Below are 22,278 nucleotides of genomic sequence, written 5' to 3' on the forward strand. Positions count from 1 at the left end.
GGGGGAACGAGGCTCAAAGGACCGGGGCGGGGGGGGAGGAACGAGGCTCAAAGGACCTGGGGGGGAGGAACGGGGCTCAAAGGGCCTCGGCGTGGCGCCGGGCGGTGATTAAGCCGCATTGGGACAATCTGTTGTGTAACCCGGGAGAGCGGCTTGTTTATGGGCACCTTCCCGCCCCCCCCCGCTCCGGCCGAGGGGAATGGCTGCTGATTCACCCCCCTTGCCAGAGGCTACGTCTGCATCATCACCAACGTGGCTTCAAAATGAGGAAAAACCGCTGTAAACTACACTCAGCTTGTTGACTTGCACGCCAGATACGCTGAGAGGGGTTTACGCATCTTGGGCTTTCCCTGCAACCAGTTTGGAAAACAGGTATGTTGGGGGAGCAGGGCGAGGGCTCCCCAGGAGCGCAAGGACGGCCCTTGGCTGGCCAGGCTCCCTGCATGGCCCCGGGACACTCGGAGTGCCCCTTCCCTCTGTCAACTTCCTCAGGAGCCTGGGGACAATGCTCAGATTAAGGCATTTGCTGAAAACTACGGTGTGAAGTTTGACATGTACAGTAAGATCGACGTCAATGGGGACGATGCCCACCCGCTCTGGAAGTGGATGAAGGAGCAGCCCAAAGGAAGAGGCACCCTGGGCAAGTGAGTGTGGGAAGGGGAAGCTGCGGAAAGTGCAGCGGGCAGGGAGGGGGCAGGTCTGGGCTGGCTGCAGCAAGAAGAAGGGTTTTTTCTGCCACAGTCTCATTCCTGTTTTTTTTTTCTCTCCTAGCGCAATAAAATGGAACTTCACTAAGGTAGGATACAGCTGCCTTCTCCAGGGCTTGCCTGGGTCGCACTCTCGCCCTTTGGGGGATTGTGGGGAGTCCCTCATGCATTGCAGGGAGGAGGGATCCTCACATGTGGGCTCTGCTGTGTGTAGTTACCCTGGATGTCAGGGTAGGAGCATCCCAAGGGGCTCCTGCACTGTCCTGGTCCCTGTGCTTAGAGACCCTTATAAGCCCCTAGCCTGGTTATCTCTAGCCCTGTCCCAGAGTGGCAGTAACCAGCTGAGGGGGGAGGAGGTCTGCCAGGGGCTACAGCTCTGCAGGCAGGATCTGCTGCAGCCCAACCCCACCATAAGCAGCTCCCTAGGCTGCTCTGCTGCTCTCTGAGGGCTGCAGAGCCTGTGTTACAGCTGTACTTGCTCACCTGGATGCTGCTTCACTTCCACAGTTCCTCATTAACCGGGAGGGCCAAGTTGTGAAGAGGTACAGTCCCATGGAGGATCCCTACGTAAGTCTGCTGCTGGCACGGTTGGTGTTACAGCTCTGCCTGACCCATGGGAGAAGGGGAAGTGCAACAGTGCTGCCAGCTCTGCGGAGAAATGGCAGTTCTGGCACTGAGCACTGCTCCAGGGCAGGCTCCGCTGCTGTGTCTCAGCTCTCTCCTTCTTTTGGCTGGGGGTGGGAGGGGAGAAAAGACACCCCGGTGCTCTGGGAGTGTTGGCTGTGGCACCAGGGGAAGTGGGTGCCCAGCACAGGGTGGTTCCAAGCAGGCCCTCTGGGGTGGGATGGAGGGGGCTTCAGGCATGTTTTTCAAGCAATTGATGTTCTCATAGCACAATGCTCCCTTCTTTCTCGCAGATCATCGAGAAGGACCTGCCTGCCTATCTGTAGACCTGTTCATCTCGCCCCTGCACTGTCCCTTCACCCCAGCATCGGCCCTCCTGCTGCCTGTGGAGTCTTCTCATCCAGCCCCAATGACGGTCTGTCTTCAAGCCAGCTTGCTGGTGAGGCAGACCTGAAGATCTGGCGTGCACCTGCTGGAAGAAGGCTTCAGGGAGCCAGTGGCCGCTGCTGGGCAACTCTTTTCTCTGGGCATAGGGCAGGATCTGGTGCCCCCTTGCAATAAATATATTAGAAATGACCGGTTGTGGCTGGGTGTGGAATTGAGTAGTGGATGGGGCTGGATCTGCTGCGCTGCTCCTGGGGAGAACGTGGAGCTTTGCAGGGGAGCCAAGACCTTATGCAACTCCTGAGCTCAGCAGGGATAATCCTCATTAGTGCTGAGGGGGGAATTGCACACAAATCCTAGGTCAGCTGGTGCTCCCAAGGGGCTCCCACAGGAAAAGCCAGAGCAGGGGGAAGGTGTGTGTCCCCTCTGGGACTGCAGCTCAGATCCTTCCTCACCCTAAACCCAACAGGCATCTGCCCTGATGAGGCAACTGGGTTGTTTTTGTCTGAGCACAGCTGAAGGCTCACAGAGTACAGGCAAAGTCTAGGTGCCCAGCAGCACACCCCTGACCCCAATACCCCTCCTGGCCCTGGCAGGGCAGCAAAGGGGACAGTTCCAGCAGTGGCGCAAGCAATTACTGCAAAACAAACCCGAGTTGTGTTGGGACACAGTGAAATACCTCATATTGCCAGAGATGTGTCAGACCACAGGGTGCAGGCCCACAGGTGCATCCATCCTCCTCAGGAAATCTCAGCTGCAGCTTGTTTGTGCTTGCAAAGGCACCACGTTGTCTGGCCAAGCCCACAGAGGGCCAGTGTCTCCCGTGGGCAGGGAGAGCTCACATTTTACAGGTGATTTGGCATGTGGGAGTGCTGTTTTGCCTCTTTTTCCCCAGGCTCTGGCAGAGGTGCTGGGTCTCCCCTTAAGATCCACAGCCCCCTACCACCCTGGGAGCCCTGTCCTCAATGTGGGGCCAAGGGTGGAGTGGGGAAGAGCCCCATGGTCCTTGCTGGGGTCCCCCCAGTCTGATCCCCCCCACATAGCTGCAGCCCAGCACGTCAAGGATGCCAGGAGGATCCTGCTCCAGTCTGCCTGACCACTCAGGCCTCCCCCAGGGTAGGCCAGCTGGTTTCAGGAGCTGCCTCACAGCCCAGCTCGGTCTCACCGTGAACTCTTGTCAGCAGCACTGCAATGCCCAGCCACGAGGTACGAATTGCTCCACTACAATCGTCCGTGGCTCACCCCTGTCCCACCTCCTGTGGGGACAGAGCGGGGCCGGCAGTGCCTGGGTGAGATGTCCCGGCACTGCAGCGGCAACTGCTCGTGCTGGAGGAACACGCCTGAACAGTGGCTCCTTTATCTGTGTTTTCCCCAACAAAGCTGGGAGGGAGCAGCCTCATCGAAGGCCAGTGCCCAGGCTGGCTCCAGGGAGGATCCTCCTCTGCACAGCCCCTGCCCGGCTCGTCCCAGGGAGAAGGGGGTGGCTCAGGACAGCAGTCCTCAACTGCCACCAGGCTGGTGGCACTGGAGGTAAACTCCTGCTGCTGGTAGGACCCTGGCCCTCAGATTCCCTATCCTGATCTGAGTCCCAGATGGGATCCTGGGGCAGGTCTATACCTCTAGACAGACAGACAGACAGACAGAGAGCTGGGACTTACAGAAAACTTATATGTGGCTTCCTTTCCATTTTTACTGAGCAGAATGAAAAATTATCCTTCTGAGGCAAGTAGAAAATTCAGGAATTATTAGTCAAAGGCACATATTCTAAAAAAAATCTCTTTACATATATATACATCTCAATTGATTATAAATACACATAGAAAAACAAAGGCAAACAACAAGCAGATTAAAAAGTGCTAACAAAAAGGTGTAAGGGAAGAAAAAAGGGACTCATTTAAAAATACATACAATCAGTAGGACAACTGCATAATAATTTAGTTAAAAGATATCGTTACATATTATTAACCCTGACAAAAACACAGGATTGGGGCAGAGAAGGGCTTCCTTGAAGGTGCTCTCTGTCTTTCCAGAGATCAGGGAGGGAGAATTGCATATATTTTAAAATTAATATCAAAGCCAGCAGCTAAGGCTCCGGGTGACAGTGGAGAAGTGGCTGGCAGAGGGTGCCTAGCAGGAGAATTCCTCCTCGTTATTCCTGAGTTTAAACCTCTCTGAAATGGGTTTTCCCGGTGTCCTTTTCTCTCCTCACTGAGAATTCAGCAAGCGCTGAGCAAACGAACCAGGACATGGGTGAAGGCAGGGCCTCTCCACGAGTGATGTGGACTAGGACGTATTTTAAATAAGAGGAGGGTCTGGGGAAGGGGAGAGCCTTGCTCTGTTCAGGACTAGGGAAAGGCTGTTGCGGCACCCAGAGAAAGCAGCACTCCCCAGGCAGCCCCGCGGCGAGAGGTGAGCATGGCTGCCACGAGCAAAGCTGGGGAAAAAAGCACAAACTTCTCAGGGCAGCAGCAGGGTGGGGGCACACAGGGGCTCCCTGTCTTTGGTGTTTACTTTGAGGTAAGGAGGTTTCCTTGAATGCAGTAAAACGCAGCCCCGAGCAGCCCCGACTGCAGGGCTGATCTCGGCCAGGCAGGCTGGCAGGAGGCAGATGCCAGCTGGGGAAGGTGGGAGGTAAGGACAAGCCCCCAAAACAAAGGGCAGGGACCAGAGCAACCTCAAAAACAAGCCCACACGTGCATCGCACGGGGCAGGTCCATGGTCTTAATGTGTCAGGGAAGGCAGCTTCCGTCTAAGCAGGAGCACAAACACTGCGGACACTGACCCAAAGCACCTCCCAACAACAAACAGAGCACTCGGCCAGACCCTGAGCCCTGGGGGAAACATGGGGAGTGGGGGGGTCAAGGCTCTCTGCCTGGAGGAGGGGACTCCACCAGGCACTGTAAAGTTCCAGCCCCCTCAAGACGGACCTGTCAGGGCATTGGAGATCCCAGCAGAGGCCTCTCCTGGCTGGACCTCCTTCCCCAGGTCCTCTCTGAGGAAGGGCCGGGCCAGCCAGGGAAGGTCTTTCATCCTTCCCCTTAAAACATCCTGGTGCCACTTCTAGGAAATACCTCGATGACTCAAGGCAGAGAAAAGAAACAGCAGAGGGGAGGCTTGCGGAGGAGCTGCCAGGCCTGGAGCATTCCTGCCAGCAGGCAGCTTCCTGCCAGACTCCTTAGATTAAAGAGAGAAAACAAAAGAGAGTTTCCCCGGGACCTGCCGAGGTGAGATGCTGCTGGAACACAGATGGTGGCAGAAGTGGCTGGAGGCTACCTCTGTCCTGGGGAGAAGGCAGCTTGCCCAGCCGCTCCTGGCCGAGGGGCAGTGGGTTGTCTGGGGCAGTGCTTTGCAAAAAAGCAGCCCTTTGCTCTTTGGTATTGGAGGTTGAATTTGCAGCATGAGCAGTGATACTGCGCATCCTCGGTGCTCACCAGGGAACTCTTCCCTTCTGGGGCCTGAAAGCAGCTCTCACCAAGGTCAGTGGTGGGCAGGGCTGGGGATCCAGATCCAGACACCCAGGCCTGTGTCCATGGCCCAGCCAAGGACAAGCCCTACGGAACAGGAGCGGTGAGACAGCCAGGTGAAAGGCCACCATGCGATAGCAAGAAGTTGGACAAAGCACGGCCAGCCACAGCGACCTTCCGAGGCTAAAGTGCAGGACAGGCTGATGGGACGTGTGGCCCTTTTGCTCCAGGGAATCCCCCCATGGTCCCGGTGTGGCTAAGCTCTGACAAACTCACAAGCCTTGCCACCACACTGACAAACAAGGTGTGGGAGCAAGCAGCTCCTGCCCTCTGCTGCGGAGCTCAGGCAGCCCCAGAGGTGTCAGTGTCCCTTCCCAGGGAGGGCAGAGCAGGCACAGTCAGTTTTGCTTCTCTCAGCTACACCTGCTCAGAGGGACACTTGAGCTCAGTGGTTCCCAACTCCTCTTGGACAGCATTCCCTTCCCCTTCATGCCTGCCTTCAGACCCAGCCCTCCAGAGCAGCCTCAAGGTCCACAGCAGGGCTGGGGCAGCCCAAGAGGAAATCTGGCAGCAGCCAATGCAGATACAGTTGGTCAGCCAGCTCTCAGTGGGGACTGGGCTCTCACCCTTCAGTAACAGACCAGCATTCTGGTCACTGGGTTGTTTTGGAGACCAGACATGCCCCTGCCCAGCTCAGGGGGTAGCGGCCACATAGCTCTGGGCTGGAGGGCTGGGGAAGGCACAACCCAGCTCGGAAACTCAGTAGTCTGCAGGGGGATGGGCACAGAGGAGGGGACATCTCTCCTCAGTCCTACATGGGCACTGACCTTTGAGCAGGACTTGAACACAGCAGAGGCCATCAGTCCAGATCAGCTGAACTTGGCAGCACTCAACTCCCCCCAAGCGCATGTTATATACAAATCTATACATGCCTGACTGTATATTATATATAAATAAACTTTGCTTTAAGGAACTATAGGTTTCTTTTCTTCCCTCAGAAACAGAAAAGGGTTAGTCCAATCCAGTAGAAAAGCCGGGGCTCCCCAGCTCTCACCTCTGCACCAAAGGATATGGATCCACAGTGGCCGAGCATCGCCTGGCATGCCCAGATGGCTTTCAGAAGTCTGGGAAAGGCCCACTGAACTGGATCACACTCTGGCGCTCCTGGGGGACCATGTTCTCCTGCGGGGCCCCATTTAACGTCCTTAGCATGTCCTCCAGGATCTCTCTGAAATTGATATTCCCATCCTGTTGGACAAAATCTTCCTGCTGCTGCTGCAGTGTCTGCAAGGGTCCTGGGTGAGGCAGAGGCAGGATGGGGGCCGGGCTCTCGAAGGCAGAAGGGTGGCTGAAGCTAAAGGGTAATCTGTGCTGCTGGTGTGGCTGGAGAATGGACTCCGAGGCGAAGCACAACACACTGGGCTCTGGGTTCATTACCACATCGGGAATGCTGCTGCTAGGAGGGCTGCAGGTCAAGTCCAGGATCTCATCCTGGTGCAGGGAATGCCTGGGCAGGGGGACCCCAGGCCTCGTCTGCGTGAGGTCCGGGGGCTGTGGCAGGATGGGCAGCGTCAGGGAGAACTGAGGGCTCTGCTCTTGGGCCTGGAGGAGTTGGTTGTGCTTTCGCTTCACGTTCTCATCCATCTGCTTCAGCTCCTCCAGCACCTTATGGACACAGCTCTCTGGGATCTTTATCCCTAGGGGAGGAACATGCATCAGTCCCCAAAGCACTTTCAGAAGGGATGGCGCACTGTGGGGACAGAGGGATGGGCAGCAGCACTGGGGCCCATTTATCAAGCACACTCCCAGCCTGCTTTGCCTCTTGGCCAGGCTGCAGAGCAGGGAGACGGGACTGCAACCAGAGCAAAAGCAGCTCCACAGCAGGCTAGTAGCAGGCAGCAACAGCACCGCTTCACATGGGCATGGAAGGGACAGCTCAGGTCTGGCTCACACTCTTTGCCCAGTGCCCAAACACACGTCAGGGTAGCCCCAGCTCCCCTCTTTCCCATGGGGTCACCTAAGCAGTGGGTGCTTCCAGGCTGGAACATGTCATGTTTTAGGAAGGGAATCTTGGCATTGGGCAACTGGACCCCTTCTTCCTTCTCCTAAAATGTCCTGCTCCCCTTCCCCTTCCCAGTACTTCACCCACCGACTTGTTTCTTCTTCTCCTTGGTCTTGAGGCGGACGATCTGCAGGTAGCTGGTGTTGGTGATGTCTGCCATGATGCTGGCGATCTTGCTCCAGACCCGCAGCAGGGCCCCGCATAGCATGTAGTAGTGACGTAGGCGCATGCCCTGGAAGCACTCCTTCCCCTCCTGGATCAGCTTGCAGCTCCTGTTCCTGTAGTTCAAATGGGAGAATACCACCTGCATCAGCACAGGCTCCCACAGCAGAGCAGGATCCCCCCACCCACAGCCTCCCTGGTATGGCCCTTCCCCACTGCCACAGACAGGGACCCTCTCCCCAACACCAGCCCTGCCTTGGGGAGGGCAGGACAGGTCAGGACTGCAGATGCCTTACCAGACGGCATGGTTACACTTCTTCAAGGAGAAGCGGTAACTGCTCTCCCAGTGCTCCTTGGCTTCCTCAGGCGACACCTGCAGAAGAAACACACAGCATTGGAGATTTTCCACTGTCCAATATGCAGCTGAGACTTGAAATCCAGGGCTGGAAGTCAGGATACCCGGCTGCTACCACTATCTCTGGCCAATCCACAACAGGGCTACAAGGATCTGTGAAGTGGTTACAGTAAATGTCCTTTCAAAGCCACCCCTGCCCAGAGAAAGAGGCTCTTCACTCTCCCCACACTGGAGGGGCTGCAGCTCCCACCTACCCGGTGGTACTTCTTCTGCAGACTGTCCAGGCTTTCAGGCTGGCTTTGCTTCCCAATATTTGGCTTGTAGAGGATGAAGTTCTTCCCACGGCTCTGCTCTGCCAGCAGACAGGTATGTTTGGAGCCTCGCATCTGTCAGGGTAGAGCTGATGGTCAGAGTCACAGCCTCTCTCCCCAAGCCCATATTTCTCTAAACTAACCGCCTTCCTGCCAGGATGGAGGTTCTTGAAGGCATCTCCCAGCCCCCAGCAAGAGGTCAGACATAGACCTCTTATAGCCATGGCGGACCTCCTCCCGTTGGAGTCATCTTCCAAGCTGAGGTCCCACCCTGGCAGACCCCAGGACCTACCTTGTAGGAGAGGTAGAACCCATCAAAGGATCCTGTCAGTTTGAGTGACTTCTCATAAGCTTCCTCCCACTTTAAGCCTCTGTCGACACTGATCTAAACAGGGACAGAGGGATTCTGTAACTTTAGAGTGCAGGACAAGTGCACCAGTGTCTGTCTCACAAATCCCACCCTCAACATAAACTTGGTGCTGCTGCAGCTTAGAAACAGGCACTTCCAGACTGCCCTCCTGGGTATGGCAGCCCCCAGCTCCTGGGGCAGGGCAGGGCCTCTCCTTGCCTCCTCTGTGTAACTCCCTGCATCAGTCACATGCTCATGACCAAGGCAGATATGACAAAAACATGACACAAAGCCACGCAGCAGGGGAAGGGACCCAGTAGCTCACAGCCCCAGACTAGGAAGCACTGGAGAAGACTGGACTGCCGAGATAGCTGTGCAGGCTGCCTACCTTATAAAACACGACCTGCCCATCCTGTGGGTGCCCAGGGGTCAGGAAGACCTCCTTGCTCTCCTCATAGATCTCATCCACTCCTGGGGCTAAATCTGTAGAAGGAAAAAATACTGCTGTAAGATACATCTTCCCATACCACCTCTCTCTGCAAGATTCTCAAGATCTGCACTGTGTGGGGATACCGCACTGACCGAGACGGCCATGGCCATGGAAGCGCCAACACCGGTCAGCACAGGGAGGAACAGGGAACCTCAGGGGGGCAGTAGGAAGAGATCTGGCCACCCCTCTTTCTCCGTACCTAGGATGCCCATGTCGTATTTGCCCTCCTTCTTGTCCTTTTCAATCAGATAGTCAAAGGTGTCAGAAAAATACTGGAAGAGCATGTTCTGCTTGTCCACCTCCAGACCCAGGATGCGGTTCAGGAACTTGGTGATAGAGCAGTCTGCAAGAGCATGGTGGGTCAGGGAACAAGGCGCAGCTGGGCATGGGACCCACCAGCACAGTCACAAAAAGAGCCACCCAACATTCCTTCCCGATAGCAGCACAGCACTAATATACAAGAGAGCAGCCCAAGGGCTGTTCTTCCAGGCTGTGGTCAACTGCCAGGCTGCTGCAGGGAAATGTGATCTGCAGTGCCAGCTAATTCCCACAAGACCTTCCCATCAAAGCAAGCACCCTGCCCAGCAAACCTCTCAAGGCCGTGGCCCCATGCAAATGGACTGGGTGGGCCATGACACCACCACCTCTTTCATTTCTCCCCTATTTTGGGCAGGAAAAGCTTGACACATACCCTTCTCCACTGAGACAGTGCCATACTTCATCTGATTGCAGCAGATCCCCACAGAGATGAGACCTTGCTTCATTTCTGGAATGGCAGAAGACAGCTTGTGCATTTTAGGGTCAAGCCTCCCCTCAGCAGTCCTGCAGGGCTGCTGCCCCTCCAGCTGTGCCCATTATTTTGCAGCTAAGTCTCTCCCAGACTCTTTTTCCCCCCATGCCTGGTAGGCTGACATGCATCTGGGTAGCCAATCATCCCACTCACTAGTGAGCTGCTAAGCCAGTGGTACTGTTCCCTCTTTCTGACCTTCTGCTCGGTTCTTCAGGCATCCCAAGCCTGAGACCAACCCGGCCAGCAAGATGCAGAAGAAATCCCAGAGCTGGTAATGATCTTACCACGGAAAAATGCAGCCTCCCCTCTATCATAGCTCTTGGGCACAGGAACTCTGTTCTCCGTGTGGTTGAGGATAGTGGAGAGAACTCTGTCTAGTGCTTTAGCCCCGTACTGTGAAAGGAGACAAGAGTCACGCACAGGACAAACCTACACTGGCAGCCCAGCAGTGGACCGAGTGTGTCACAACACTTCTGCTGGCACTGCGGAGAAAGCCATCACCTCCAGGAAGGCCACCAACCTGGTGGCTGTACCAAGGGGGAAGCTGTGTGTCAGGGGCCTCCTCTGTCTCTGGGGACCAGAGTACAGAACCTGCATGTCTGCACCCCGGTGCTGGCACCAGCTTGGGGGGAGAGGCCCAAGCGCCCTTCCCAGCTCCCCCGTGGGAGAGCAACCCTCCCACCAGCGTGGTGCTCAGATGCACAACACTGATCATTAACTCAGTTCTGTGTGCTGTACATGGGGCTACAGGCGGGGAGCTGGGCGCTGATGCTGCTAGGCCAGATTCTGCCTGTAGATGCCAGCAATGATCTTTCTGGCTCTGGCTCCCACTGAAGGCAGCTGCTAACTACTTCAACTCATCCTTGGCTGAACTAGCCCAAGCACAGCCGCAAGTTACCTTATTCTCAAAGTTGTACTTGCTGAGGTCTCGGGATTCGGTGGCCCGGCGGTCTCCATGAGTTAAGGCACCCTAGGAAGACAAACCAAACAAAAAGTTCTTACTTTTAGCTGTTGCAAAACACCAGAGAAGGATGGCCAAAGTCAAGTCTCGGAAGAGGCCAGGATAAGAACGTGCTGTGGGGAGGCAGTGTTCCTCTGGAATATTGAGGCTTCACCGACGTATTTGGGGATTTATCAGAAGTGAATAAAAATGAAACAGAGACAAATTAATTATTCCATTAGTTATTTCATCAGCTTTCTGGAAACTGATGGGTGTATGCTCCTGTAACAGTGGGGGAATTCCAGCATCTGGAATTGGGTTCTGCTTCCCTGAAATTCCTCCTGATGCCTTGGTTACATATTCTTCACTTCCTTTCTCAAATCCCAGGATGCTAAAAGCCTTCTGCATTCCACAGCTGCAATGCCTTCAGTTGGGGGTGATGCAATCCCCTGTACTAGTTACACTGGCCATGCCAGTGGGAACACCAATGGAAGCTCTTCAGAGAGAATTGGAACTGACATGTTAATCTCTGCTGCAGGGCACTTACTAGGCTCTCCAGACGTTTTGCCACGATGGATGCAAACCTCCTCTCCCCTGCCAGCTCAGAGATAAGGAAGACATACTCTGGAGCAGAAACCTGGTTTGATCGGTGTGTTCGACCTACAGGGACATGAGAGCAGAGGTGAAAGGAGAGGTTGGTATAGCCTGTCTGGTATGGGAAGGAAAGCTGAGCAGAGGTGAGAGCACCAAAACAACTTTCCATGTCATGGCTGCTTTTCAAAGGAGGGAAAGGGACAGAGGTACAGTTGCATTTATCACCCTGGTGCTCCTGAGACCTTGGCAGAGTTGAGTTTATATCCCTGACCCTCTCAGGTTGAGGAGTGACTCCCCAGCTTGAGCTAGAATGTGCATTATTTCTTTTGTGCTCATGTATTGAGGAACTGTCCCTCCCCATCCTACAGAGCCTCCCCAGGGTGGAACAGAAATCCCCAGGCATCCCTAGCATGTTTCATGGGGACACACTGCTAACATGTACAGGAGAGTTCCCCCTTCCCACGCTGCAAATCACTCATGAAGTCAACACAAACCTTCCCCACAAGAGAAATCAGTCACAATTGCTGTGTGTCTGCACTCCCATCCTGGCAAAACAGAGGAGCACTGGGCTCTGCAAGGTGCTGTATCTCAGAAAGCTAAATACACCTGTCCCAGCAGCAGCACCAGCCTGGCTCAGGCAGCCATGCATGCCTTTCCTTCCCAGGACTGCCTGGGGCTTCATGGTCTGAACAACATTCAGGGGAAGGGGACAGTGACCAAGAACACTCAGCCCTCACCAAACTGCTGTATGGCCCGGTCTGCACTCCAGGGCAACTCCAACGTCATGTGGACCCGGCGCTTCTGGTTTTTCACCCGTCTGTCTGCTTGGAGAGAGATACCTGAGCTGGAGGCCTCGGAGATTATTGCTACAAGCTAAGGGAGAGAGACAAGAAGTGAGAAAGGAGAGAGGCTCCTGGACATCTGCAAAACTGCTTCAAGAAACAGCCCAAAGCACAGCAGTAGCCCCAGCCCATGAAGGGACCCAGGACTCCTTGTCACCTTCCAGCAGGTCAAACAGATGGACAGAAAGCTGCAGAGCCTTGTTGGCCCGAGGCTGGCAAGGCACAAGCATGCAAAGGCACCCTCCCTTTCCTTCCCCTGTCAGTGTACTCGCTACTGTGCAGATGTTTGGAAGTTTCCTTAGCTCAAACCTGACTCACCTTTTCCCCTTTCATAAAACGCTCCTTCTCCTTCAGGTTGACGTGATCTATAGAGAGGCCTTGCTCTGCACGAGACTCAAACATGACGGAGCCATCTGGTCTGCAAACCACCCGGCCCTTCCGCCCCGTCATCTGCACAAACAACGCAGGAGAGAGAGAGAGGCTGTTAGCAGAGGGGAGAGACCTGCACAGTGCAGCAAGTCAATTTACAAAGTCAATTCTCAACAGCTTTTTCAGATCGCAAGCAAGGAGAGGAACCCCCTTTGCTGGCCCCTTTTCCTGTCACCCAGTGCCATCAAAATATACTCTTGATTGTGAGGTGTACCTCAGCCACATGCTCCGGGCCCCCAAAGTGATTGATCAATTCATCCAAGGTATTGAGAGGTAGCTCTTTGCCCAGTGCTTTTACTTTTGCTAGGAGGTCCTGCTTCATCTTTTCCACATGTTCTAGCTCCCTCAGGCCATGTATCTCTTTCTGGGAAGGCAGCATGTGAAAGTTACCTGCAATGTAAAATGCAAAAGTTTAGAGTCACCTGGTAATTGCAAATTGAAAAAAAAAAAAGGGGGGGGGTTGTGGGAAGAAGTTTGAAAGGGCTTCTGGGCGGACTATCTGATGAGCAGGCAAAGATGCCTTGACTTGCAATAAATGCTGCTGAGCATGCAGCGAGTTCCCTCTATGCTTCCCCATGTCTTGGTGGGGGAAGGAACATGCAGGGCAAATTCCTCCTGCTCACTGATCACAGCAGGTTAATGTGAATCAACCTCACAAGCCCAAGTTTGACCATCACAGGATAAAATCTAGCAAAGACTGTAAAGCTGTCGCAAGCACAGAAGGAGCTTCACCATTCCAGGAAGACACCAAGAGAGTCTCCTCACATCAGCTCGTTGACTCTGCAATCCGCTTAGCCAGCAAAAGGGTCATGTCTGATCTGCCGCTCTCTGTGCTTGCAGGGTACTGGGGTGGGTGGCTGCCTCCAGCTGTGCACCTGTGCACTGGGTGCCATGCACTAGAATGAAATGACTCTGGTTCCCAGTTCCCCCCAGCGAGGAAGGAGCTAACCCTGTGCTGCTGCTCTACTTACTTCTGTCCTCCGTTGTGTAGCCGTTGTAGGTGTGCTCAACGAAGATGACATCATCTGTCTCAAACACAGACTCCGGGGAGGAGTTGAAGTCACTGTCGAGCCCCATGTCAGAGTCAGTGCTGCTGTCATCACTGATCTTGATCACACCCACAGGGTCACACATGCCTTTCAGAGCCTTGGCGCAGCGGCCCCTCTGCTTCCCTGCAAGGGAGAGTGAGCAGTGTCAAGGGAGAGTCCCCAGCCTCGTGCATCAATGCAGAACAGCAAGTGCCAGCTCAGAAAGAGGAGGAGGAGAAATCACAAAATAGCTGAGATTGCCCCAAATGAAAGGCTGATCTTGGAAAGACAGAGCCTTTTGGGTGGGTTGGGAGGCAGTTAGGAAGGGAGGGAGGGGGGGTGGGGAGAGAGAGAAAGAGAAAGGAAGAGAGAGAAAGGAAGAACAAGGCAATCTTTATCAGGGCTGAAGCTAGTTGCACACGTCAGGATGAACACACAGCCAGCTCTAAGCAGTGCTAACTCCTCAGGGGAAGGAGTCCGCAGGTTCGACTGCCTCGAGAGGAATGTGCAGGACACGGGAAGGTGCCAGTGTTTCGGGATGTTGTTTAATTCCAAGCACAGTAAGACATGCCCCTGCTACGTGAGAGGTTCACAAACCAGCTTGCACAGGCTGCTCCACAACAGCAGCCAGTCAGGGTAACCTCCACAATCTGCCAGTGCTGCTGTCCCCTCTTCCCCCTCTCCCATATCCCACTGGAGGAGAAATCCAAAACTCGTCTTACCTGCAGCCGCAGCCAATCATTTGGCAGGAAAGTGATTTTTTTTTTTTTCCCCCAGGACACCTGCCATGCTATAAGTAAGGGGTAGTGGAAAAAACCCCTCTTGCTGCAAGAGGGCTTCAGACATGCAGCCGGGACTCTTGTGCAATCTGCCCACCAGTCTAGGCAAGGAAGTGGCTGAGGGAAAGGGGCATAGCTACTGGGTGGTGGAGGCGAGGACCTACGCTGTGACAGGGAAGTGGGTTAGAGGGAGAAAAGGGTGAATGACCTATAGCTGCTGTCCTCCAGATGAGAGAGAGTGATGGGAGATGTGCAGGATGGCAAAGTGAAACCAGGGCAGAGTAGCAAAAAGCATAAAGTAGGGAAAAGGGAAAAAGGAAAAGAAAAAGCTGAGTGGCTGGGGTGAAGCAGCAAGGCAGGAGGTCAGATGCTGGGCAGTGGAGTGTGCTCTTACGTTTTCTTTTAATGCCAGTTCCTTTTTCTCTCTTTCTTTTGGTTGAAGGAAAGTGCTTCTGAATTAGTGATAGAAAGACGCCTCTGAAAGTAAGATGCAAAATTTATTCTAGCTACCAGGAATAGGAACATCTGCCGGTTATCATGTAGCAATGTGTATTTGAGATAGCACCACATTTCATGAAAGAGGGGTAAATCCTGCACCACAACTACCAGCACGTGATCAGCCAGCCACTGGTACAGCATGGCTCTCCAGAACAGCAGCAACTCAGACTGAGTGCATTTCACCAAAGGGTTCTGCCATGGGGGTGTGGGCTGCACCAGCAGATCCTCAGCCGTGAAACAGGCATGCTGCGGGAAAGCAGAACACTGTAATGCCAGGAAAAACGCTCCCTGCTGTGGCCTCCCCGCTGGTGGAGGGAGTGGGGCCGTTCCAGGGAGACACTGCAACAAAAACAGAGCAGACCCTGGGCTCTGCACTACCATGTGGCATGCCAAAGTTGCAAGACCTTTATATAGCAACTAAGAGGGAGTTTTAAATGGGAAACACTATACTGGGAAGCTGTTACATCACTACTGAAAAATTCAGTCAGTCCCAGTGTCCCACCCCTCTCCATGCTCTGACAGCAGAGACCACCGTCAGGCTGTCCAACAAATGTGCTCCACCAAGTCCTCTGATTAACTGGACGTGGGCCTGCTTGCCCACGAAACGGAGTAAAGTAACAAAACACGGATACGTAGTGGTTTCAGGTGAATGGAAAAAATTGGAAGAGGTGGAAAACAAATGTTTCTGTGGACTGTTCTGCAAATAAAAGAGCAAATGCTTAAATGCTGATCATGTTGGGTGGGGATGAACCCCCAGTGCAATGAGAAGGCAGCACTGAATGAGCTCTGATTGGAAAAAAAAAACCAAACAAACAACACGTTGAAAGCGACAGCTGAGAGATATGGATATGACACCTTGCCCATGTGAGAAAAAGGGAGTCTTGGGAACCAGGGAGGAAGCTCTAAGACCCTTGGTGTGAGGGGCTGAAGGAGACAGAGGCAGCACCACTCCCTGAAGGGGCAGAGCCCTGTGCTGGCTATTAAGTGATTGCGATTACACAGCACCAGGTAGGGCCCTTTTGTCCTGTGTGCTGGGGTGACCGTGGGCTCAAAATGCAAAAACTCACTCTCAGGTCTGGAGCCTCCCTGCCATGAAACCTTGGTCATTTTCCCGACAGTTGCACTCCCTGTCTTCCCTGCAAACAAAGGGTTGGGCTGGTATTCACTCACTGAACAATCTGTTTATTTTTAACCCCATTTCTCGGCATCTTTTAAAAAACTGCCTCTTCCCAGCACACTCCCCTCAAGAAATCCCCTGAAGTGCTGTAAAATGAGGACGCCACATTTGGAGGCTCAGCAGATGCCAGAAGACACTCAGTTATCTGGCCAATGCTGCTGAACAAAGAGCTCTTGCCTCTAGAACTGGGGACAGAGTCAAGCGTGATCACCAACAGACCCTCCTTTGACAACTGAGCAAGGCCCAAAGGCACCGCATAGTCCTCTAGACCGAGTTCCTCTGAATTCTGTGACATGAAAACCAAACCAAGAGACCAAATCAATCCAAGCAGTTGTTAGACCCGCCTTGCACACTGTCACCAAACTGGTATTTGTTTTTGAGGAACGGACTGGAGACAGCAGAGTGACACAGACCAACACAACACCCTTATCAATGAGGGAGGAAAGCTTGGCCTAAACCAGACACATACTGTCTCTGGCATCTCTCATTGCTTTCACCTGCATTAAAAGTCACTTCAAAAGAAAACAGTAACAGCCCTGCTACCTGCAGAACAGAGGAAACAGATCAACCCAATGTCCCAGGTTTTCGTCACCCATCATGCAGGAACAGCCGCATTTGTGGGACGGGCTGGTATTTTGAAAGCTGCAAAAATGAGGAGGAGCATAAGCCTCATTCTCTGCTGAAAGGGTAGCATGAGCCCTGCTGCTGGCTTCACTTCAGACACAACCAACTCTCCTTTTAGCTAGGAACAAAGGCAACACAACCAGGACACTGGTCCTGCCTCGTACACGTGCTGAAAGCCAACACTGGCAAATCTAAACTCCTTGGACTACTCCTTCCTCTCACTGCTCCAGCAATGCCACGTCACATTATCATCCCAGCCTCTGTCATTACAGGAGATTCTCTTGCTCATTTCTTCAGTGTCAACAGCCTGGTTTTCCAGAGTCACACCCACACGAACTATATCTGAGCTCACATTTCTGGCTCTCCTACACCTGCCAATTCTTTTACGCCTGTAGAATCGGATCAGGCTGTTCGTGCAAGTTTAGACCACGGGAGACTTCAGAATCCAGGATCTAGCTCATAAAGTCACACTGAAGAAATAGTGCCTCAAGGATCCAGCTATGTGTCCTCTCCATTTACTGCTTGTATAGGACGAGGCATTATGAAACTGCATTTCAAGAACTGCAGTGATAAGCAGCCCCAGGGCAGGGCTTTCCCTAGCACACCTCCAGCCTCCCATGCATGCCCCCAGAAGAAAAACAGGGATTTTTAACTCACTCTGCAGCAGAAACAAAACAATTTAGATGCCCATCGTTCTCATCCAGGACTTCTCTGGTGCGAGCCTCCCCCGTAGACTGCAGGCCGATGACAATACACTGCAGGGAAACATAAGGGACGGCACAGCAAGGTGTCACGGAGGGTGTAGCAGCCGGCATCAGGGAAAACAGCTACAGCCTCAAGAGACTGTATTTCACAGTCCCAGCTACCCTGGACCCTGTCCCCAAGGTTCCCTTGGATCCTGTCCCAAATACGTGTTGGACCTGTAGCCAGGCTCCTGATGAAGAACCATCTTTCAAATCTTTCAGCATCCAAAACCGTACCTCTGTTCACACAACAGAGAGGATGAGTCTGATTACAGAAGTTAACTTACTTCGCTAGGTAGTTTCTGCCTAAAATTTCCCAGTTGCATCCAGATGGATGAAAGGACAGAGCTATGCTTGAGGTGAAGGACCTGGTACCTCTTCTAGCTTGAACATGACCCAAAATACCCTTTCAGATCAGCTTGCCCACATCTACCATGAACCAACAGTGGGTAATGCCTTGGAAGACGAGGCCATGTCAACTCCCCAGTATAATTTACTGTGAATGTTCTCAGGAACCCGGACACTGCACCTCATTCTGGTTAAGCTGGAGAGCAATTCAGCCTTAAAGAGGTTTGAAATTGCTTTCAAGTCAAGCTGAACAATAATGAACTCCCTTCGGTTGCAGACTACAAAAAAAAAAAATCACTTGTAACAGAAGACTGATGGCTGCTGCCACTGCAGCGAGGCTTTGATACCACACCTTATCCTTCGCCAGCTCTTCCTTGGCAAGCTCAACGAGTCGCCGGACTTTAGCAGCAATGCAGAGATACTTGAAGAAGCGCTGGTGAGCGGACCAGAACTGACCCCACAAAGATTTCCGAGACTCCAGGCCAATCCAGTCGGCTGCCTGCTGGAACACCATCAAGGCCTCTGCCCACTGCAGACAATACCGAGAAAGGCTGAGTTAATATCCTAGTTTTCATTTTCATTACTGCTGTGCAGGAGGTTAGTAGAACAGTCTGGGGTTTGATAATCTGATTTAACATCAGTATTTATGTTACTGTGTTAGGCTGAATGAACAGTCTGGTCATTCTCTCCTTTCTGCATTAGCATGATGTTGCAAGCTCTGGTTTGCAAATATGGGACTTTTAAATAGAAGCAGAAAAGTGTAAGATTATTTTTTTACATAAGCTGAGCGTGTGTACCCTTTTTCTTTCTTATAAACATACTAAGTTTGTGATCATGGCCACATTCAGGGTCCTCCAATGTAACAAGTGGCCGTGCCCAAAGCGCAATTAAACATCAGTCTCTCCGCTGCAGTGGGACCAGCTCACCAACTTCGCTGCCTTGTCGTAGACAATCTTGTACTGCTGATCCAGCGGGATCTCCTCTATTCTGAAGGTCACTCCAGTGAAACTGAGCTGCCTGGCAATGTACATTCCACTGACCTTCATATCCATTGCCACGATCTCCATTGCACCAACTCCCCTGGGAGAGGAAGACAGCTGTGAAACCCCTTCCTCTGCTACAGGGCAGCACCAGGTAGGTGCCTCTGCAGAACCACCACCTCTCCTGGCTCAAGCTGCCCTCAGACACTGTTCTCAGGCATTGCACCCACCTCCCAAACAAAGGCTGCCACAAAATGCAAGCCATGTGAAAAGGGATGCTGGACATGACTTACCTCTTTTCAATTGCATGCAGGAACTCATCAAATGCTCTGAAAGGGGTGCCCTCCCCCCAGATCCCCAGGCGGCTCATGTAAATCATGTTTTTTGGCTCAGAGGCACCTGTTTGAACAGAACTTACTGTTAGCAAAACCACAGCAGTTGTGAATAGTTTTAACGCAAGTAAAGTGAACTCTTAAGAGGATGGTCATTTGCCATTGTGCCTTAGGAGACCCAAGGACCTTTCCAAACATTGCCCTCCATATACTAAGTGGGCAAGCATCACCATACAGCTGAACAGCTGGCCAGGAACAAGTTAAACTGGAGAGAAATTAGTCTGACTTGCCAAAAAGGCACAAGTAATGACAGTGATGGGGCTTGGGGCAGGTCTTAGCACCCTAGGCTCCCCTCTAGCACTGCAGCACCATTCACCTCTTCTTGCATGAATGTGCACTCTCAGCATATGCACTCACATCTCAAGGGCATCCTTCAGACCAGAGAGGTGACAGGCGACTGTTTACGCATAGCACCCACACAGTGCCGAGAGAAGCTTACCTGTGGCACTGGCATAAACAACCCTTGCTCGAGGCAGCTTGTTCTGAAGGTCCAGCACTGCTTTGCCCATTTTAGTAGAGCTGGCATTTTTGGCTTTGTGGCATTCATCAAACACAATCTGGAGGGGAATGTCAGTTAAGGAGAAAGGATCTATTTTCATCCTGAGAATGGGAGCAGACAGAAAATACAACCCAGCCTCCTCCAACCAATTGGACAACCAGCCCCATATCAACAGGACTGACTCGTTCCCCACACAGCATGAAATCTGTTGGTTTTGCCTAGTCCTGTGCTCCTCAGAGCCCCACGTCATTTTGCCCTCCCTCCCCCTTCACTTCCAAGGTCTGTCTTGTCTTGTAACACTGAGGGAGAAGAACACTGAAAAGGTTAATCCCAGCCGCGTTCTTCCCCTCCTCCCATTAACATTGCAGCCCAGGAGGAGAGAGGAGCATGGGAGGATGCATGTGCTTACAGCATTTAAATATCTACCACAGGCACCAGGCTGCTCTGCACAGCTGCTCCCAGTGACTTCAGATGGCTCCAAGCTCTTTGTTCCTCGCTGAAGTACAATCACAAGCATACAAATCTTCTCTATCCAGTTTTCTGGTTAGTTGGTTGTTTTTTTAAAAGGATACAACTCCATCAAAGTTTTCCCTGCACCACTCCAAAATCTGTTTTAAGCGTGTCCTGTGCTGTCCGCCTGCCTGGCTTTCACCAATCAGCGCAGAATAAGTGGCAAAGAGGACTCCTTCTGAGGTAGCTGTGTCACCATATTTAATCTGCAGAAGGAGGAAGAACAAGAGTACACACACTCATGATGCTTGTCCCCAGCATGTCGCGCCCATCCTTTGCCCACAATCAATACTGCCGATTGTGCTGTGACTGTGCAGGACACATGCTCCTGCCTCCAAGAACAAAACTCAATCCGAGAGAAGAACAGACAAAAGACTGTTGGTAGCTGACGTCTTTAGCACTTCTATTTGGCACTGAGATATGGTGATGACAGGGACTTTAAATGTCTGGATAAGTTCCACTAGCCAATATGTCAGCACATCTGGATGCATGCAGTGAAATGTGGAGACCACGCTAGGACTTCAATTTTCTGGCCAACTGAAGTCACTTCATTTTTTTAAGCAACAGTTTAGAATGTTTAATTGTTTTGAACACTCCCATCCGTTTTAATTACTTTCAGAAAATAATTTTGTCTCTGACCAGGTGAGATTGTTGCCTGTCTTACTGTCAAGGGTCCCACCTGTAACAAAATGAAAGGTAGGGGAAAAAAACCATGGTCCCAATTTGAAGAAAGTTCCATTTAAAGCCTTTTTGGTCTGAAAACAAACATCCCTTTCAGTCTTTTAATGGAGTGCATTCAGAGGTGTCAAACACATGTAGTTTCCATTGACTTTGTATGAGCTGGTTGTTCAATACCATTAAAAACCAGAGCTGAGTGTTTCAGTGAACTGGCCAGCAGTGTAGCAGGCACATGCCTAGACAAGGCTGATGCACTGGACAAGAGACTGAAGCACAGGCTACGAAGAACCCTGTGAACAGCCACTACACAGCTGCTGGTTGTTTCTTTTGAGAAATACTTCATCTTCATCACTGAATAACTGGAAGAAAGTCTGAAAATTCTCTGATTTGCTCAGCTGCAGGGTGCTCAGCCATGGCACCATGTGTCTGCAGACCCCTCATAGGCACCAATCTGTGCATTTATATGTGCTCCCTTACTTGCATGGTCTGAAAAGCGGTTCCATGAAACCAGTGCTGGGAAATGTTAGCCCACGAGAGCAGAGCACGACCACATCTAACAGGAGCTGTTGCCTCTGCAGGACTCTTCAGGAATGGGGAACAAGGTTCAAGTCCTGCTGTACTTTGCACTTGCCTGGAGACATATCTCATTCCCTGCAGGGAACAGCTCTGTGCTTACAGTGCAGCTCTGCAGAGTGTATAAAAATAGCAAGAGTCCAGAGTGGGAAGAGCACGCTGAGAGAAGGGAACAGCAAGCAGCTTGCTGTCTGCTACTGCCTGTGCCACCAGCCACGTGGAGGCAGAATCGACTGCTGCTTTACATGCTAAGGCAGATCCATCTAACTGCTACTGTAGGTTCATTTTCCAGAACAACATTACAACTTCTCTCCCTACCTTATTTAAAGCATGCACAGGAATGTGGGAGGCTTCAATGTCCTTCAGGTCTCTCTCAGCATCATACTTGAGATCATTGGAGACGCTGAACCTGCAAAGCAAGATGTGGGTCTGGTTATCTCCTAAAGAGATAGTCAGGGCATGCACAGTGATTAATAGCTCTGACTAAAGCAACAGTAGGTGTACAAAACTGTCACATTTCCAACTGCCCACACACCTCAACACAAGATCCTACAGCAGACTCCAGTCTGTCACTTATGACAAGCTATGTGTATTCTGCAGTAAAACCCCATACTCCAGGGGCTTGAGTCTGCACCCAGGAAGTCCACAAATACTCCTCTGCTGACTTCAAAGAGAGTGGGGATAGGCTTGACATTGCACTCCAAGTAGTACATAATCTGCTATTTCATAGTGACTCATTCTCCATCACCACTGCAGGGGAAATATTCCCATTTCACAGACAGCAAACAGGCACAAAGAGGTGGAAACGACTTACCCAAGGCCACAGCATGAGTCAACTATAAAGCCAACATCAGCACTAAGGAATTCCTTACTCCCAGATCCAAACTAACTCCAAGGTCTTACGGGAAAAGAGGGGGCGGGGGGGGGGGGGGGGCCAACAAACTCC

General features: G+C 52.3%; 2 protein-coding genes across 5 annotated transcripts in view; one reads left to right on the forward strand and one right to left on the reverse strand.

The window, feature by feature from the left end:
- Positions 1-1,873, forward strand: part of GPX4 (glutathione peroxidase 4) — a 2,177-nt gene extending 304 nt beyond the window's left edge. Inside the window, 5 exon segments of the mRNA XM_010563272.1 lie at positions 228-372; positions 493-644; positions 772-796; positions 1,215-1,274; positions 1,625-1,873. Of these exon segments, the coding sequence (XP_010561574.1) occupies positions 228-372; positions 493-644; positions 772-796; positions 1,215-1,274; positions 1,625-1,657 (415 nt within the window). The 3' untranslated portion in view covers positions 1,658-1,873.
- Positions 1,874-3,387: 1,514 nt separating this feature from the next.
- The window catches only part of SBNO2 (strawberry notch homolog 2 (Drosophila)), a 67,363-nt gene continuing 48,472 nt past the window's right edge, over positions 3,388-22,278 (reverse strand). For all 4 annotated transcript variants that reach the window (XM_010563165.1, XM_010563167.1, XM_010563166.1 and 1 more), the window contains 23 exons: positions 21,651-21,741; positions 20,144-20,287; positions 19,512-19,629; positions 18,974-19,079; positions 18,627-18,780; positions 18,053-18,229; positions 17,267-17,364; positions 14,705-14,787; positions 13,475-13,675; positions 12,718-12,893; positions 12,393-12,524; positions 11,970-12,105; positions 11,186-11,298; positions 10,597-10,668; positions 9,983-10,091; positions 9,600-9,674; positions 9,108-9,251; positions 8,807-8,901; positions 8,362-8,454; positions 8,013-8,144; positions 7,700-7,776; positions 7,329-7,519; positions 3,388-6,876 (listed from right to left, as the gene is read on the reverse strand). In XM_010563165.1, the coding sequence (XP_010561467.1) occupies positions 6,296-6,876; positions 7,329-7,519; positions 7,700-7,776; positions 8,013-8,144; positions 8,362-8,454; positions 8,807-8,901; positions 9,108-9,251; positions 9,600-9,674; positions 9,983-10,091; positions 10,597-10,668; positions 11,186-11,298; positions 11,970-12,105; positions 12,393-12,524; positions 12,718-12,893; positions 13,475-13,675; positions 14,705-14,787; positions 17,267-17,364; positions 18,053-18,229; positions 18,627-18,780; positions 18,974-19,079; positions 19,512-19,629; positions 20,144-20,287; positions 21,651-21,741 (3,298 nt within the window). In that variant the 3' untranslated portion in view covers positions 3,388-6,295. The remainder of the gene's footprint in view (positions 6,877-7,328; positions 7,520-7,699; positions 7,777-8,012; positions 8,145-8,361; positions 8,455-8,806; positions 8,902-9,107; positions 9,252-9,599; positions 9,675-9,982; positions 10,092-10,596; positions 10,669-11,185; positions 11,299-11,969; positions 12,106-12,392; positions 12,525-12,717; positions 12,894-13,474; positions 13,676-14,704; positions 14,788-17,266; positions 17,365-18,052; positions 18,230-18,626; positions 18,781-18,973; positions 19,080-19,511; positions 19,630-20,143; positions 20,288-21,650; positions 21,742-22,278) is intronic.

This window comes from Haliaeetus leucocephalus, unplaced genomic scaffold (assembly GCF_000737465.1).
Source record: "Haliaeetus leucocephalus isolate CR32 unplaced genomic scaffold, Haliaeetus_leucocephalus-4.0 Scaffold164, whole genome shotgun sequence".
NCBI classification, from domain to species: Eukaryota; Metazoa; Chordata; class Aves; order Accipitriformes; family Accipitridae; genus Haliaeetus; species Haliaeetus leucocephalus.